This window comes from Condylura cristata, unplaced genomic scaffold (assembly GCF_000260355.1).
Source record: "Condylura cristata isolate star-nosed mole 26May11 unplaced genomic scaffold, ConCri1.0 scaffold00025, whole genome shotgun sequence".
Lineage (NCBI taxonomy): Eukaryota > Metazoa > Chordata > Mammalia > Eulipotyphla > Talpidae > Condylura > Condylura cristata.
This window is the reverse complement of record NW_004567126.1, coordinates 15,691,865-15,710,855: the sequence shown is the minus strand read 5'-3', so window position 1 is coordinate 15,710,855 and position 18,991 is coordinate 15,691,865. Positions and strand designations below refer to the sequence as shown.

The 18,991-nt window shown below is 46.3% G+C and overlaps 2 protein-coding genes across 15 annotated transcripts in view; one reads left to right on the top strand and one right to left on the bottom strand.

The window, feature by feature from the left end:
- The window catches only part of GRAMD1B (GRAM domain containing 1B), a 220,109-nt gene extending 218,784 nt beyond the window's left edge, over nucleotides 1–1,325 (top strand). For all 12 annotated transcript variants that reach the window (XM_012729626.1, XM_012729625.1, XM_012729624.1 and 9 more), the window contains one exon: nucleotides 606–1,325. The gene's annotated coding sequence lies outside the window, so the exon portion shown is untranslated. The remainder of the gene's footprint in view (nucleotides 1–605) is intronic.
- A 1,021-nt stretch (nucleotides 1,326–2,346) lies between these two features.
- The window catches only part of SCN3B (sodium channel, voltage gated, type III beta subunit), a 23,226-nt gene continuing 6,581 nt past the window's right edge, over nucleotides 2,347–18,991 (bottom strand). For 2 of the 3 annotated variants that reach the window (XM_012729868.1, XM_004689154.2), the window contains 5 exons: nucleotides 17,447–17,610; nucleotides 15,140–15,365; nucleotides 10,765–10,903; nucleotides 6,555–6,654; nucleotides 2,347–6,230 (listed from right to left, as the gene is read on the bottom strand). In XM_012729868.1, coding sequence (XP_012585322.1) covers nucleotides 6,591–6,654; nucleotides 10,765–10,903; nucleotides 15,140–15,365; nucleotides 17,447–17,610 — 593 coding nt within the window. In that variant the 3' untranslated portion in view covers nucleotides 2,347–6,230; nucleotides 6,555–6,590. The remainder of the gene's footprint in view (nucleotides 6,231–6,554; nucleotides 6,655–10,764; nucleotides 10,904–15,139; nucleotides 15,366–17,446; nucleotides 17,611–18,991) is intronic. The other variant, XM_012729870.1, reaches the window with a different exon arrangement.

Below are 18,991 nucleotides of genomic sequence, written 5' to 3'. Positions count from 1 at the left end.
ATCTTTTTAGGCCACTTGTGGACTCAGAAGGATACTTTCTGTGCCATACTCTACTGCTTCTTTAGCTCTGCAGGGCAGCCAAAGCCAGCCCTTCCTCTCTTGAGCCCCAACACCAGTGCCCCCCAGGGGAAATAGCACTCTTCTCTCTCCCTGTGGCCTCTCTGCCCACATCCCTTACACCACCTGCCCATACCCGGAGGAGACTTGAGCACTTCTTTTCCTAGTTCTCTCTCCCCCCACCCCTGTCTCTAGGCTGTGGGACAATCACCCCATTCACCACTTGACATCCTTGGCCCTCACCCCTAAACCTCCAGCAGGCTGACCCCACTCCTCTCCACTTCTGTTTCCTTCCAGAAGATGTGTTTTGGGTCTGGGCAGAGCATTTTTCTGGAAACCCATCTTTTAATGCCCCTGCTTTTTCGTGGAGCAGGAATTTGCACACGGTGTAGAGAGTCCCCTTCCCACCTCTCTGCCCGGCCTTGTTACCTCACTCCTGCTCCGACCATGGCTGTGATGAGCCCAGCCAGCTCCCTGTTTTGGTGTTCTGTGTGACCACTCAGGGGTCTTGGGCATTGTTTTCTATTGTGACTTGAGGTCCTCAGCAGGCCTGGGAGCCCGGATTTGGAGCCCTGGCCACTGGGGAGAAGCACCTGGCCTGCCAAGAGGAGCTGATGCCAGACGATCTACCCAACATGTGAAGGTGGAAAGAACATTGTCACCTCTGCCCTTTGCTCTCCCTTGCTTCTCTCAGCACAGTGAACACTGCAGAAGCAAAATGGTGGCCTCTGCTCCAGGCAAGACAGCTGGCTCTGTCTGGAATGTTGGCCCTGGGCTTGGGTGCCATGTGCTGAGATCTCATCATCAAAGCAACCATTTTTGCCAACGATAGTGTGTGGCTCCCCCATGTTTCCCCATCCTGCATCTAGGGCCAGACCACTCTCTGCATGGACCAGACCATCTTCCCAAACCCATGGTGCTTCTCCCTTCCCCAACTCAACCTAGACCCCAAGGTGGGGAGGGATGGGCCAGAGGCCATATGGTCCTGGACAATCCTGACATGGGGTGGAGTGGGGTGAGGCATAAGAGGAGCCCCAAACCTGCACTGGGCCATCGATGGGAAGGAACACAGGTTGATTGCAGTCGAGTTGTCTGGCCATCTGTGTGGGGAACTGTCGCTGTGCTCTGCCTGGCGCTGTGCGCAAGGTCTGGAAACTCACTGCTAGTCCCTAGAAACATACAAGGCCTCCCAGCCAAATCTTTAATGTAAGTAGCTAGAGCCATGGAAGTACAGTATGAATTAAAAGAAAAAGTATTGAACTTCAAATAATAAATGGCGTGTGTGTCTATTGCTTGACTCTATCAGTGCTCAGCCCAGATGTTTCTGGTCTTCCCAGATGTGTACCACACTCTTCCACGTACACACAACTGACAACCGACACCCAACAGCTAAGGCCTCCTTGGGAGGGGGAGGGCAGCAGCTTGAAGCGCAGAAGATGTAGAATTCGACCTGAGTCCCTTTACCAGCTGTGTGACCGTGGGCCCATGAACCACTTCCAGCCTGGGGTTTTTAGAGATGTGTGGAATTTTTAGAGGTGGTTATTGTACTAAGCTAATTTTTATATTATTATTAATGCTGTTATAGGAGTATGATGGACAGTGACTCCTGATGGCAATTACCTGAACTTTTCCTCTTTTTTTTTTGAAAATTTATTTATGCCTAGAACTGGGCTATAGGCCACAGGTGTAGGATGTGAGAGGATTTGCCAGAGTGGAGAACAAAACAGGCAGATGTACTGAAATACACTGCTGAGGGGAGCAGCGGGTGAGATGGGAGAGGCTCCTGTGCCATGAGGGTTAGAGTCCTGGTCGGGGATCGAATTAAGGCCACAGCGGTGATAGCGCTAAAACGTAACCCTGACACCACTCGGGAGGCTCTGAACTTTCCCTTTTTGATGTCTTGGGCACTTGGAAAGAGCTGGACATTGGCAAAGACAGCCTTGCCATATCTAAGTTGGTAGAGCTGAGAGCTGATGGGGCCCTTTCCTCCTCTACTGCTAGCTTTTCTGAAGCTAGCCCCTCGCCCCTGGTAGGAAGCTTATTGGAGGTCAGAGAGGTGAGAACCACAGGTGACTCTTATATTGCCTTTGTATGTGAGTAGGGAAGGGGAAAGAGCAGCTTGACCACCCACTTACCCTGTTTAATTCTAAACTATTAAATGTTTTTATCATTTTTATCATTCTCTGAGGATATCCGTCAGTTCAGGAACTGGTACAGGTTGGAGAGGTAGGTAGAAGCTACAGTATAGGTAGCAGCCACACCGAGTAAGTACAGCAAAACCAGAGCAAGGATGCTTAGACACTTTATTAACATGAACAGGGAGTTTCCTGTAAAACACTACAGACAGGCAACAGTTGTCGAGAACTTGGGTGGTCAGGAACAGCTCTAGAGTTCAGAAAAGGACTGGCTGTGGGAAATCAAGAAAAAGCCATATGAAGGTGGCAGTGAGGGAAAGAGTTCCATCAGTAGCAACACTAAGTTTGCCAATTGAACTAGATGCCGTTTCACAAACCTGCAAACACTTGCCCTTCCGCTGCCTCCAGTCCCCATCACACACACACTGCCCAGAAGACACAGCTCTTGCCAATTAATGACTCAGGGAGAGGAGGATCGCCAGCCTTGGGAACAGCTGACCTGGGAGAGGTTAAGCCTCATCTCCAACTTAGACTTGCGTTGTGTGCTTGTGTACTGGGCCCGACTGTAAACTTGGGGGCAAGGGCATCTAACATGAGCTCCCACAGGTTTTAAGAGATCAAGAGAGGCTGGAGTGATGGTATTTTTGCGACCTAGGAACACAGGGCACACTTGAACGGGGGATGGGGGGTGGTCTAGATTAATGCTCGACAGGGTGTGCACTGAAATGAAGAATGAGCGGATGATCGGAGTGAGCAATGGGTGCAGTGAGACGTCCCTGGATTAGGGAGCATCAATTTCCAAAAGGTCAGAGAAATGCTTTGATTTGTTTTTTCACTTACATGCTAACCTGGGGACAGGAACTCAATGTATTGAAATGTGTCTAGTTCTTTCTTCCTGCAAAGATGCTGTTACACAGCATCTTCTCTCTGGTTTATGTCTGGTGGGTTCATGGATCTCAGATGGGGGTTATTTCCCTTTTTAATGTAGTAGTTTTACAGGGAGAGAAGGGAGCTGCTCTGTTCTTAATCATTAACTGCTGTACATGTCTCCAGCATATTCCTGCTTTGAAAAATGTCCCACTAACATTTCTAGTTTGTCATAGAAGAAAAAACTAGGCACTCAGAGATTCAGAAATCTGGCTGTATGGATATTTGCAGTTTGAAAAACTAAAGCATAATACTTTTAAACAGCCTGAAAATAAAGGTGGGGGAGGGGACAGGCTCAGATCAGGTATTTCCATTGCAGGAGTCAGGGGTGTGATGTAAGATTGAACTGACAGTAAAGGTTAGAGGGCAAGATGCTTACAGGGCCAACTGAGTAAACAAGTTCATGGCTGTTAAGCAGCAGGAAAGGGAAAGTCATAGCCCGCCTGGCTTGGCCATTAGTGGCCTGTGTTCTTGAGGACCAGTCATGGGAAATAGCCAGCACCAAGACACAGATGGGGTTCCTCAAGTGAGAATAGCCCTTGAGAACATTTCTAAGCCCTTGAGTAAGAACATGCCAGGTAGAGCTTCCAGAGGAATGCACATGTAGTCTGGATTCTTTGTAGGAATATGGGAGAAATAGGGAGGTGGTACAGATTTTGAAATAGGCTGGTGATCACAGTACCTTGTAGATTTATAGTCATGATCAAGTCTCCCAGGAAGGAGTTTAAGCCAGTAAGAAGAAATGATGAGGTACACACCAACTAGGAAGGGGAAACAAAATGAGATGAACTCTCAAAGCAAAGCACACTTCTAGCATCTACCAAGAAGCAAAGTCCTAGACGAGCAGTTGTGTGGGTTTAGAGGTGAGAGACGCTGAATATTTTCACACAAACCAGGGAGGCAAAGGTTGGATGGAAGCTGAAAAGAAAGCAAAGGAAGCAGCCGTGGTCTGAATGGAAAGAGCATGGGCATGACAAGGCCTGGGTTCCAACTCTCACTCACCACCTAGCTGGACTTGGGATTCAGTAAAACTACTGACCCTCAAAGAGCCTCGGTTTCTTCATTTGAAACATGCTAATGAGTAATATCCATCTCACAGGGTTAGAAATGGCCCCTAAAATGAAACATTATTATATAAACCATAACTCGAATGAAAATATGATGAATGGAAGAGTTAAGAAGGTAGGGGGAAAAAGAATAGAGACTATTACTGGTAAGCATGAATTTTAAAAATGGTAGCCACTATTCAGTTTTGTTTAAAAAAAAAATCACATCTGAGTTGGGCTTCTTAAAAAGGAAAAAGAGGCTCATGCATTTCAAGCTAGATAACATGGTTTAATGGAACCAAGAGGAAGGTGGAGGGTGGCGTGTGGCTATCTTCTAGAGCAAGCTCTACAGTCAGCCTGCCACATGGCTGGGAAGCCCCAGAGTAACCCATCATCCAGGCTCATCTTCTTAGCTACAGAGAGAGGATCTCTATTCTGCCCCCTGTTTCAGTAGGATTAAATTAACAACAAGAAGGGCCTTGACTTCATGGAAAGTCTTGTCTTCAATAAAGTTGGATCTTGAATATGTGGACCAGGACTTGTTTCAAGTATTTCTCCAGGGTGAAAGAGATGAAGAAATGAGTTCATCAGGTGAGGCCTAAAGCCAGTGGAGCATGATCTTCCCCACAGATTCCCCCAGATCTGATGAATATTCCACTCATCGAATCTCAAGTCCCTTTCGTCATCTTGTCCCCCAGAAGGCAGCCTTCCTTTCTCTCATCACTGGTGCTGAAGAACATCACACCTTGACTAGTCACTCAATATGGAACATGAGATGGGGACTATTTCCAGTGTCCCTCTGCCCTCCCAGCATACAAGGAGGACATCAGATATTACTAGATTCACAAGTGAGTCACTGGGAAGCCACCTGGCTCACTCCTTGCCATCACTTCATCATTTGCTCATCACCCATCTCAGGCTGAAAAACCAGTCTCTTGGTTTAAAGATCATTCCCAGATGCATCTCCTGGAGAGTTCACCATCTCAGATGCACAGATCTTTCACTAAGGAAATTCTGCAAGTTGACCTCAGTTCTCTGAAGAGTTTCTAGTTCCCTGAATGTATCAGAGTCAGGCAATTCAGTCCTGTCTGTGCTTTTGAGAGAGCCTGGCCTTAGCCAAGCTTGATTTTAAAGTCTGCAAAAACAGCCCTGTCTTGGGAAGAAGCAGCACTCAAGGCTTCTTATCTCTTCTTCCAAGTCTCTTACTCAGGTGATCCCTGTCTAAGTCTCAGTTGCCTCCTGTAAAGCAAGGAATAATACTGATCCACAGAAATTTTGAGGAAGAACTTAGAATTGTAGTTCTCACATCCACAGGAAAATTATGCCTCCCAGCTATCTTGGGTGGTGGACACCTTTGGGGACACCAGATATATTACTCCCATCACATCAGGAACATTCTGTATGATTTTTAAATGCCACTTAAATTGCTATCAGTCCTCAAGTTTTCTGTCCTTGGATTTTTGAAGGACTGAGACTAATCCAGGTCTTAGAGACTTATCAGGATCTAGCCTTGGAGTTCTTGGTACGTGTCCATACTGAATGACTTTCTACGGGGGCATGCTTTGCTCTGTGCTCTAGCCAAGTGGGCCAGAACTTGGAATAACTGATATCACAGAATTCCAGTTCCTGATAACTTGCTTTAACCTTGAACTCATCCCATCTGCTTCCTTTATTAAAACATCCATTCACTTGCAGCAATAGAAAATAAGCTGTTTCCAGCCAGTTGTGGGCAAGGGTGTGCCACCTTCAGCACTGTACACAATCCCACTTGGAGCACAGGGCAGAAGTCCAGCTGGCCTGGGAGCTGCTTGCATGACAACTAAGACAGGGTGAGGTTGAGTCCAAGTAGAAATGTTGGCTCCTCAGTTCTGGCAAAGTCTCATGGTTGTGAAGAATTCTGGTGGAGTTAGGAAGTCAGAAGTGAAAGCTCAGAGGTGAATGGATTTTGATGAATGAATAGAAGGATGATGGTGAAGGAAAGCAATGTGGCCCTCAGGGCACCCTCCTGATGCTGCTGACGCCATTCAACCTGGGATATCCAGTCTTTCAGTGTTCAGGCCACCTACTAATGATAAAACAACTCTCTGAGAATGTCCAGCCCAGCCCAGCCCAGCACTCTGACCTTAAAAAAGGGAGGGAATGAATTACTTTGCCTTCGTCATTACAAGAAAGGAATTCAAGCTGCCCCAATACTCACACCAAAGCAATTCACCTACCAAAGGGCTTGACATCACATAGAGCTTTGTGACTTGGGCAATTTAAAGAAGTGCCCTGCAGGCGGGGGCACTGGGTAGGACAGACGCCGAGCTGAAGGGCCAGATTTCAAGTCCCTTCAGTTGTAGCTGAAAGGTTCCTCCACAACCTGCCATCTTTATCCACCTTCCCTTACCTTCACTGTACTTCACCTTAGTCACACCCTTCTCTTCTATTCCTCCACAGGCACCACAGAGTTCTCTTTGTTCTCCGATGGGATGGCTAGATAGTCAGACCTGTAGGAAGGGAGGTGGGAGAGAGAGTCAGTGGTTTTGAACCCAGAGGAAAGAGACAAAAATGTCTGCAGAATAGCTCTGAATGTCCTTCTGGCTGTGTTTCCCAATAGAGAAGTAGAATAACCCCTTCAGTGGGTTAGGGTAATGGGGGTGTTTTGCCTCCATATTTGTGGAGGCTCCTACCAGCACAGCACAAGTCTTCTCATTTATCAGTATTGTTCTCAGGACTCAGTATTGTTGGATTAAAATGTTGGTCAAACTGATGGGTGTCAAGTTATACTTTATAGTCGCTTTGATTTTCAGTTCTCTGATTATTTTCTCATAAGTTTATAGGCTGCTTGGATTTCTACTTCTATCGTTTGTTCATTTTCTTTAAAGATTTATTTATTCATACAGAAGTAGGGTACAGGCCAGAGGTTCAGGGGTGGTAAGAGGATTCCCCAGAAGAACAGGCAGATTAATGAAGTACACTGCTGAGCGGAGCAATAGGTGGGACAGAAGTCTGCTGTGCCATGTGGGTCACCTCTCTGGATGGGTTTCGAACTCGTATTGAAGTTGCCACGGTAGCTTTACAGTGCTACACTTTAATCCGTTGCACCACCAGGGAGGACCCTATCATTTGGGGATTCATTTTTTTTTTCTTGCTTTCTTTCAATTTTTGTGTAGGAGAACTGGGGTGTAGGCCAGAGGTGGGTGGATAAGAGGATTCACCAGAGACAGAGTGGGGAGCAGAACAAGCAGATTGGTTGAAATACAATGCTGAGGGGAGGAGCAGGGAGACAGGAGAGGTCTGTGCACCATATGTGTTAGCTCCCTGGTTGGGGAATAAACTCAGGATGGAGATGAGTTAGTGTTGAGATTTAACCCCGAGGCTACCAGGGATGCCTGCTTGTGGATTATTGCAAAGAGCAAATGATTTTTACATATAATAGAAGGAGAATGCTCATCTATAACAATCTTTGACATGTGCCTTTGGTATTTTAAGACATCCTCTCTATTTCAAATATTCTCTTACATATCTTAATAGAATTCTTGAGTTTTACATTTTACCTTATCTTTAAATCCTCTCATTATTTATTGTTGTTTAGTGTGAAATGTGAGGCAGCTTACTTTTCTGTACAGATAATGAATTATCCGTGTGCCGTTTATTGGACACTTCATTCTTCCCTCAGTCCTTGTAATATCATCTCTGTTATGTGAGTCTTTTTTGTAGCCATGAAGTTATTTGTGGCTTTCTGTCTTGTTCCATTTGTCCAATTTGTATAGACGCTTTAATAGAGCTCTACAAACTCTTCATAGCTGATAGGAAAAGTTCTACCAGTCACCCCCTCTAATTACACCATTTTTTCTTTGAAATTGGTAAATTATGCCCTATGAACTAAGAAAATGTGTTGTTTACAGCATCACAAACAAAGAAGTGAAACCAAAGGACAATACTTAAAGAACCTCAGTAGCCTGGAAGCCTAAAATATTTACTGTCTAGTGATCCCTTGGTTTAGATCAGTTTTGGTCCTTTGCCCCCTTCCATGTGACTAAGATTAGATTTTCAAGTTCCTTAAAACATCCAATAGCCAGTTTGATCAAACTTTCATTGAATTCGCAGCTAAATTTGGGAGCGAATGGCCATGTTCATAATAGTGAGTTTTTTCTCCATTTATTTAAATTTAAAATCTTTCCATAAAGTTTTATGATTTTGTTTTTTAATTTACTTTTAATTTTAGGTGTCCTAAGAAAATTCTATTGTAGAAGTATTAGGTAGTAATGATAAATTTCCATCTATAAGGATCAGAGATTTTCTTGCATCTAATTTATAGCTTCTTCCCTCCCCCCCCCCCCGGCTTTTTTTTGAAATACCTAATTTCAGAATCATCTAGGAGCTTGCGACACAATCTGATAATGCATGTAGGATTATGCTGATCTTTATCAAGTGGTTCTTTTAAAAATCTTGCCCATTTTTATCAAATCTATTCCCAGCACTGAAAACTATTTGTCACTATTGAAGTTAATTTTTGTTTTAACATTTTAATGTTTGCATTCTTTCTTTATTTTTGTGCCAGAAATGTTGATGATTTTTTGACATTTTGATATTTTTATTTACAACACCAATCTTGTGAAATGTTCTTACCAATTCTAACAGTTTGTCTCTAGACTCCCCTGGATTTATATATAAGTATTTGTATTGGGTATGATAATGATAGTTTAGGTTCTTTCCAATTACTACCTTTTTCTTTGTATTTACTTAATACATTTCCTAGTTTCTCTCATACAGTTTTGAATAGATTCAGAGAAAGTGGTATCCTTGAAATATTTCTAATATGACAGTTCTTCTAAAGTTGCAATACACAGATATTTGCTATAGGTTATCTTTACTAACTGCTATTTATCAACTTAAAGACGGTTAGTGTTTAGGTTTAGATTTCTATGTATTTATCCTGTCAGGACATACAGTGATTCCTTCTGTGTAACTTTCTTACATTTATTTTTATTATAAGATAATCTCATCTTTCGGTGAATCAGTCTGCTCTGTTTTATATTTTATTGACTATATATTTTTCATGTCCAGATATTTTTCCTTTGATTTCTGCTCAAATCTGTCAGTTCTTTATTCTTAGCAACTTATTCTATTGTTACACTTTTGGTTCATTCTTTTATTGCTTTAAGTCTTTTAAACTATGTTCTGCATTCTAGCAGGTTCTTTTCTGTCTGAATTCTCTGACTCGTGGCAGGGTGTTTCCTGACATGTATTTTGGCTTTGGATTGGATTGTTACATCAGGTTCTGTAGTGCTTTATCTGGGGAGTTGGTTAGCCTCCGTTGAAGGTGGGTTTTTCATTTGCTTCTCTGTGGTTATCACTGATTTGGGACTCATTTCATTGGATTGAATTTCCAAGCTTAGAGGTTCCTGGATTCTGTGGGTGGAATAAATTTAAATCCCTAACATGGTGAATATAGGCTTATGGTTACTAATGTTTAAGGATCGTTTGTGCTTCTACTTGGAGTCAGGCCAAATGAAAATTTCCTTGATTTTTCTATGGGCTCAGGGACCGATATTGTCTGCTCTCCCCTTTGTGTGGTCTGCAGCCCTCTGAGGCTCTTGGCTCTGCTGGGAACTCCATCTAACTCTGTTCCGTGGGCAGGCCCCACTACTGGAACTTTCTGTCCAAAGATGAGTACTTCCTGTCCAAGTATGGACACTTCCTGTCAAATAACGTTACTTCCTGTCCAAGTGTGGGCATTCCTAGTCCAAGCGCTTCAATCCAAGCCCCTGGGCCACCAGGAATGTCCTCTTCCCCTAGCTTTAAGTTCCCATCTCCTATCTGGTCAGTTGTATCTTTTGACATCCTTGAGATCATAGTTAGTAAGCACAATGATGCTTCCTTTATGTTTTAGACATTTCTAAGTGGTAAGAATAGCCTAGGGCTTTTAAGTTAGATGATCACCTCAGCTGTGTTACAAGCCTCATAAATCTGAGAGGGTTCTTTTCTCATTTCCTGCTCCCCCAGGTAACAGGCCAGCCTGGTCTCTTAGACCCTTACATCCCATCATTTCTCACTGGTGCTCACTCATGGTGGCTAAGACATTGGTGAAAATGGCCAAGGAACAGTCTGGGTATCAGACTCAGAGCCCCCACTCTTGGTATTCTGTCCCAAGCTCCAGAGGAAAGAACTTGTTGGTTAACTAATAAAAGGCAGTGAGTGCCCTTGTGGCCAGATAAGCCTCACACCTGCGGTGAGCAGCTGGGCATGATGGCACTTGGACTTCACCAACTGAGACCCACGGCGCCCTGGTGGCCAGCAGAGCCTCAGCTAGCCACTTAACCTCTGCAAATCTGCTCCAGTGTCTATAAAATGGTACAATAATGTTAATTTTGTGGGATTGTGGTGGCAGCTGACAGGATTAACTTTGGTGTCTAAAAGTACAGGCAAAGCTTTAGTGGCATGAATTCCAACCTTGCTTTGCCTCTTACAGTGATCTTGGACAGCTTGATTTTCTAATCTGTAAAATGGGTATATTAATGCTGCCTACCTCAAATGTGTGTGCAAAGTGAAATAAATTATTTTCTAGCTCCTGTAGGTGCTAGCTGTCATTATTTAAGTGTCTTTGGACTTACGCATTTTCTTGGGCCGCTTCTTCAGCCTTTGAGACCTTCCTGTAGCAATATATCATCTCAATGAGCAGCCACAAAGTCAGGAAGACAAGAAGGATGTACATCATGATTTCCGAGACCACAGAAGTGAAGTCCTCTCCAGCTGCAAGGGGAAGAAGGAGGGTCAATACGTGTGTGTCCATCTAACCCAGAGCTGCCATTGAGGTCAGAGCTATATGAGGCCTATTTGAAGTAGAGCTTAAATTAGCACCAACTCAAGAGGGTGTGAAAGGAATGAATTTCCTCTGACTCTCCTGTCTGTCAGACCCTTAATTCATTGTCATCATATGCTTGGAGAGTGGAAATGAGAGACTGGCAGTGGAAGAGGCAGAGGAGCAGTGAAAGGAATCCTGGCAGAGAGTGAGGACATGCACACCTATGTGTGCTGGGTCCAGTTTTGCTGGTACCTAGTATGTGACTAGTCATTTCCCTTATTTGAGACTCGGTTTCTTCATGTGTAAAAGGAGGATCACGGGCCCTCCCTGGTGGCACAACGGATTAGGATGCAGCACTGCAAGCCAGCTGCAGCTGCTTCAGTGAGAGTTGGATCCCTGGCCCCAGAGGTGACTCATATAGTGTGGCAGACCTCTCCTGACCTGCCCACTGCTCCCCTCAGCAGTGGACTTCATCGATCTGCCTGTTCTGCTCCCCACTCTGTCTCTGGTGACCCTCTCACTGCCCCTGCACCTCTGGCTTGTACCCCGGTTCTGAATGAATAAATAAATAAACCTTTAAAAAAAAAAAGGAAGATCATAATTCACACCATTGCATTAGCTAAAGTATTCAAGATTATCCTGTGAGATGTAAGAGTCTATCCAGACCTAAGGAGCACATCTTATTTCAGCTGCCCATGTCTCTGAGCGGAGGCTGGTGGGGTCTAGTCCCTAAGAGTGAGTATCAGTGGGTCAATGCGTGGGCCCACCGGTGAAGTGGGCGTGTCCTCTACTAGCCTGCATTAGAAATAAGGACCCTCTGAGCTCATTTTTCTTCCGGGTCATCCCAAATCCAAGCAGAAGTGAAGAGTGGAGGATTCTGTATGCCAGACTACCCTTAGAAATCTACCTCTGAAACACAACTCTGGTCCTGCCATTTCCCTGTTCACTGGTGTTCTGTGCTGCCCTGCGAGTTAGGCCTACATTCGATGGACATGTCTACAGGCCAGTCACACTGCGGCCTTTCTCTCCTCAGTTCCATCCCCTTAGCCAGCAAGAACTTCTCACACACCCCATGGTCTTTTAGAGGCCGGATGTTCCCTCTTCCGCTACCCTCTCCCCAAATTGTAGCTCATCACCTACTTCTACCTACCTCTCCCAACACCCCTGTTGCTTTTCAGTCTCCCAGTCATTCTTCTAGACCACCCCAAAGTCTCCTCTTTGGCAAAAATCTGCTCAGCTCCTCAGGCACATTATTCACATCCTTGTCTGTCCTTTCTTCACTCACTCTGAGTAACCCTTCTCGGGTTATATTGTGATGAGTTTCTCTCCTCCGCTGACTGTGTGCTTATTGCGAACATGGCTGCATTATCAGCCTGTTGTCTAACCCTGAAATATTTGAAGTACTCAGTAAGTACTGAATAAGTATTCATTGAATGAATGAATATAAATAAATATTGATTTTTGTCCTACAACCAACAACTATGACAATTACAACATGATGCATGGCAAACATCCTGATATATATATTCCCTCCTAATGGGAGGAAGGTTGCTGCCTCCTCTCCCCTTGCCAGCTCCCAGAGACAAATTAGATTCATAGTCCTGGGTTATTTATGAGGGCCAGTCGTCCTCAGGCCTCGCTCATTAAAAGCTCAGTCTAGCCAGCCGTGACCTTTCTTCGACTCAGAGCAGTCCAAGGACTGTGGGACCATCCGGGCTACTAACTGGAGCTGGAGGCTGGAGAGACAGGTGGAGGCACAGGGGACTGCCACACGTGTCACATGGCTTCTCCTGGGCTCGCTGCCACCTGGTGTGTGACACGCTTGGCCGACAGCAGGCGATCTCGTTTCAAAGGCAACAGCCCAGAGAGAGCGAGCACCACAGGAAGCTGCCTTTGGTATTTTTAGTCACCCAATGCACAGGCCTCAGGTTTCTGTCTTAGCATCAGGAAGTGAAAGCCCTAATAGGCCCTTAGCCGGCACAAAGAAAAGGGCGACTCTGGGGCCACAGGAACAGAGGGGACCCGGAGGGCTGTGTAGTGTAGAGTGTGTTGCTCTGAGCAGTGGGTGTCTGTTGAGGAGCATGATCAAGGGGCCACGGGAAGGAGGGGAAGAGAGGACAGAGGAGAAGAAAAGTAGGGGGGTGTGGGATGGTGAGAGAAGGAAAATCTGCAGTGGAACAAGAGGTAACCAGGCAAGCGGAAGATTCGGGCTGTGTTCATGCTTCTGGTGCTACCTGGCCTTGCGCCCCTGGGCAAGCTATCACTCTTCCAGAGCGCTGTTCTCCCAGCCACAACGTGAGGGGAGCCTGGGCTGTACCTCCAATCACCTGGGAGTCATTACACTGAACTTCACCCAGCCTGCTGAACTCACACTGCAAGAGGATGGAGCTGGTGACTTGAGGTGACTGGTTTGTGGTGTTGTCTGCACTTGGTTAGCACTCGGGGAGCAAACGAGCCGAGCTTCCTTCCAGCCTTCCCATCCTGAAGGTTCTGTGGCTCTATAACACACTTCCCACCTCCTATTCTTATCCAAGCCTGGGTCTGGTGCCCAGCAGGCGCGTTGGCTCAGCTTGGCCACACTTTCCACTAGCTGAGGCTGCTTGGGAGTCTCAGGAGACCAAAGCCTGCTAGATCAGGAGCAGGAGACAGAAAGGCATGTTCCCTGGGAGTCAGGCGGTCGCCAGCTAACAGTTCCCGAAGGTGAACAGTAGAGGGCGCCAGGTCGCTTTCCCCAGGGAGGTGATGTGAGTAAACATAAGAGGCTAATGGAACTTTGGAAATGAAAAATACCTTAGAGAGCCCCAGTACAACCCCTGTGTTTTACACAAGAGGAGACAGGCTCAGAGAGGGAAAGTGGCACTAGAGTCAAGTGGCCTGAGTGTCCTCTACACTCTGAGCACTGACCGACCTTCCTTTTCAGCCATAGCTACATCATGACGGCCTTGGCATGTTCCCTCACTGTGCTTCATGAATTTTATCGCGGTAACACGATAAGAATTAAATAGATGGATGGCCCAGACGGCTGGATTCCTGGAAGGCTTTTTCTGGGAAGATCCCGTCTTTAATGGGGTGTCTTCATTCACACCCATGCCTTTCTCCTGGTCATCACCTGCATCTTGGGAAAAGGAGGATGCCAAGAATGCCTGCTGGAAATAGCCTGAGAAACTGAGAAAGGCCAACTAAAATGGACCCAGCATCTAGCGTGGGTGAGGAAACACAAGATGTGTCCATGCTCTTCCATCAAGTTAAGGAAACTTTGAGGGGGGCGGGGGCGGTAGGTGGGGGGAGGGGTGTGTGGCGCTGTTCTCTGAACCCATAGGCTTTCTATAGAAAGCTGAACAGGAACTGGAGGAGAACATTCTAGGTTCCGCCTCAAGATTCTGGGATTACAACAGAAACTTTTGAATTAGATCCATGAAAGGACTCCCCAACTCATAAGGAACTGTGAAACCTGAAGATTTAAAAAGTAATGACTGGAAAGATATCTCTGTCATCTTTTCCCAGTTGACAATGAGTTTATGCCTTGAATGGAATAGGAGTTGCTGGTGTGGTGATTGTGGAGGAAAACAGAAGACAAAGAAAGTCAGTCAACATGGGCGTGGAGCCTTGGTTCTCTATGTGTGGCCCTAGTGGCATCTCCTGGCAACCTGTTAGCACACAGATTCTCAGGGTCCTTTGATAGCTCAGAAAGTCTGGCGTTGAGGAAGTCCTGAAGGTGATTTTGAGGTGTGCTGACACTTGAGCACCACTGGCTCAGGGGTATGGATGGCTTAGAGACAGAAAGGGTAGATGACCTCCAGATAACCCCATGAACTTCTCTGAGCCCACTGAGTCAGGGGTTGAAAGACAGCAGAGATATCTGATAGCTGATCTGGCGGTTCTTGATGTCAAGAGGCCATGCTCTTTCTCTAAGGATGAGTGTTAAGGGACAGGGAGAGGTCATTCTACTATTATTTCCATGCCTTTCCGCTTCGAGAAGAGACACAGAGCCATACTCATGGGTAATTTGCCAGAAGTTGGCTATGAAAGGAAGACAAGTCCAGGGAGACATTTGAGACATCACCAAGCTATAGACAATCATTCACATACACGTGGGTTTTTGTGCTCTGCAAGGGTCTCATTTCTGTGGAAACACACTGGCCCCTGCTCCCCAAGATCGGGGTGCCCTAGAAAGCCCATCTCACCTTCCTCAGTGACTCGGAGGGGAATCAGCCGTGTGGTCTTCACAAAGGGGCGGTGTGCCTCAAACTCAAACTCCCGGGACACGTTGCAGGTGTAGAGGCCAGAGTCATTCAGGGTGACGTTAAGCAACGTGATGGACACATCCTGCAAGTCCTTGCTCCCGTTCCACTGCAGGCGTCCCTGGAAGGGGCTCTCCACCTCCTGGTGGCCATTCCGATACTCGTAGATCTGCAGGTAGAGGAGGGTAGGGTCAGGGAGAAGACAGGACAAGAGAGATGAAACAGACAGACAGAAACAAGGAGCAGAGTTACCCAGACAGGGGAGAAAGGGAACAGTTCCAAGCACCTCAGAATTGGGGATGGGAGAGTGAGGAGGCCCCAACAAGGAAAGGACAGAGAGAAAAGTCAAAGAAAAATGGGCAGAGGCCAACAGTTATCAGGACATAGGGATATGGCCAGGGAAACGATAGAAAGGGACGGGCAAGAACAAGCTTTGCAGAAAAGAAAAAGTGGTAAGGAAAATGAAGGTGAGTGAGATGTGCGAGACCAGGAGCGGGGGAAATGAGAGAAAAGGGTTGCAAGGAGATAGGAGAAGGAGATGTGGGTGGGGGTGGTGGAGCCAAGAGAAGCAGTTTCATTGGTCATGAGGACATCGGGCAGCCCTGGCCTGCAAACCCCACTCAGAGGATGTGGGACGTCTGGGTCAGGCCACTGGAAGGGGATCTAGGACACTGAAGTGTTCCAGGTGAGCATACTACACTACACCCACCCCTCAGGTGGAAAGGGCTGAATTAGCACTGACTCCACTGGTCTCTACATTTTGTCATCCTCGTCTCCACATCCCAGCCATGTGTAACAACTGTTAGTAAAATTTAAATTAGTGGAGATTAAAGAAAAAGTAGGATTCAGTTCCACTAGCTATGTTTCAAGTGTTCTTGAGTCACAAGTGACTAGTGGCTACTGGACTGGACATGACACGTATGTATACAGCCACACGTATGTACTCAGACAGCATCGTCTATTTCTAGCACAATTTCTATATTTCTTTTCTTCCCTCTAAGTTGCTTTCTCTGCACTTTGGGAAACCTTAGAAGAAAAGGTGGACAGTGAGTATGCTCCTGAGGGACATCTGGGCAACACATCCAGGTTCCTGGCACCTGGTAACTAGCCTTGGTCAGGGTCAAGCCTGAGTCAGCATGGCCAGGTCTGGCCCTCAAGGGAGCAAGCTTACTCAGAAGGGCACACATAGCCTCAAGTTAGAAATGCATTAGCTTTAGAAAAGCCAGGCAGAAGAGAAAAACTCAATTTCACCCTCCTGTTGTCTCCATCAGATGTCCTTTGTGGAGGAGAGTCTTGCCTCCAGGAAGATGAGGTAGTGCAGTGAAAAGGATCTTGCCTCTGCTGTCAGGCCACCTGGTTCAAATCTAAGCTGTCTTACTAATAACTTCACTTCTTTGAGTCACAGTGGCCTCATGTACTTGCACACCTCTGTGTGTGTGTGTATGTGTGTGTTCCCTAGCCAACACCTAGACACCTTCCTCTATTGCAGAACTGGTTGCATGAATAGCTCTCGAGCCCTGGTAACTCTATAAGGTAGCTATATCGCCACTTTAGACAGAAAGAACCAAGGCACAGAGCCAACAATCTGTGGAGTTAAAAGTCAGACCCAGGCAGCCTGATACAGGGTCACTGAAAGTGTCAACCATGGACAGCCCCACCCAAGGTGAGATTCAAACCATGTGACAATCACTTGGCACTGGCACCAAGCTGTCAGATCTGATGCTGCCCACTGTACAGTCTTGGAGGCTCCTGGCTCTGAGAGGCACCCCTCCTGTAGTTTCTAGATCTCTCCAGACCTGCTCAGGGGGAGAGTAGACCTGGCACAACAAATATCCACTGCAGAACTTTTCAAACACATTACCCACCGATGTCACTGTCCCGGTTGAATGTCATTCTTCGTCATCCCTCTCTTACTTCCCTGGAACTGTGAGAGTTAAATGAGCTAACCTGTATGATCTCATACAATGCTTAGTGTTCATTTCAATTTTGCTATGCATTTAATCCACTAAGTAGGGGATGCCTGCCAGTGTCTTGTCAGCAACTAACATGCCCTGGTCTCTAAACACCATTTTCCTGGTTCCCCTCAGTGTCCGGGGATGCTTACTACTTTCACAGAGAGGGGCTAACTGGCTGTCAGTACTTTGAAAGGGAAAAGCAGGGTGTGAAAGATCCTCCATTCCCCAGACTCCCAGGAGCCAGTCACACAACACAGAAGCCAAAAACAAAGAAGGAGTCAGCAGTTGGACATACGAGGAAATCTTTACCGCCCTCAGGCCTGTAGAACCACTCCACCACCGTGGTGGCCTCCACCTCCTCCCTCTTCATGCAGGAGATGCAGCGCAGCTTCATGAATTTGCCCTGAACCACCTCTGTCTCCGAGGGCACCTCCACACACACAGGGATGCAGACATTGACTGCAGAGAGGTAAGTGACAGGGAAGGGACAAGAGGTGTGGGGGAAGGGAACGGCATTGGAGAACAGGTGGAGAGAGCAGAGACAGAGAAGGAACAATCATGAGACAAATTGGATAAGAGCATGTGCATGTTTCCACGGTCACCTGTGCCCCCTTAGCGGAGGTGCTCAGAGTAGCAGGAAGTGGGGCAGAGTAGGCAGAGAGGACCCAGGGTGACCTGCAAACCTCCCAGAAGCAGAGGTGCTGCAGTACAACACACACCTGAGTCATGCCCTCAAAGATTAAGGTCTAGGGTGCACTAGCACTCAACTGTGTCCATGCATGCATCCCTTCATTCAACCAGCATTCACTAAAGTCCACTTACCAGGCCAGGGGCTGGGCTGAGACTGAGACATGAGGATAAACAAAACACCAGCCAAGTCCTAAAGGTGTTTTATAACTCAGGCAGCACATACTCCTCCATATGATTAAGACAGACCACAGTGAATGACATCCTAGCCACAGCGCTCTTCCCAGAGAAGGGGGTGAAGGAGAGGAGGAGGAGTATGGTGGGGCTGGAGGCCAGACAGGTAGGTCAGCTTCACGCTGTGAGGGCCTCTGTAAGTATCATGTAAGGCTCTTAATGCACAAGACACATCATGGTGTGTTTTATGAAAAACATGACACGTGGTGTAATATGGAGCAGCTGACCATTGGGTGGAAGCAAGAATGCTCTATGCAGAGGAGCAGAGGAATAAACTCAAAAATTTGCAGGGAGGTCAGATTGTGGGACACTCTGCGTGTCACCCTGAGCTCTGGTCTTGTAGTTCCTGCCCCAAAAAAACTCAGTCCCCGTTTAGGAAAAAAATAAGGCAGTACATCTGACTGCAAATTCAGAATGAGTTAAAAGTGGGACATGGCTGCCAGTAAAGCAAGTATGAATGTGGGTTGCATTAACAGATGTATAATGAGCTGAACAAAGGAGGATAAGTTCCGCAGCACAAATCTAGGCTACTGGGATCAGTCAGGGTGTCACAGTTTACAAAAGTGTATGCCCACAGGGTGAAGGATCTGGAGACAACATCTGGTAAGGAGTGAATGGGAAAATTGAGGTTGCTTAGTGTGGACACAGAACTCACCTGCCTTCAAATATTTGAAGGCAAGCCTGTGGAAGAGAAACAGATTCTTGCTAACTCCAAACGTTACAAGAAAATAAGTTTAGCTCATAAACTTATTTTCAAAATGTAGTCAAAAAACACCACCAAAATTATCTGGTAGGAGTTTCATTGTATGGAAAATTCAGAATCTACATGACTATCAGTGTCATCTTGGGTCAGGACCCCGCCTGCTGCTACATTCCATGAATTAACAATAAAACTCCTTAAAGAAAAAAAAAAAAAAAA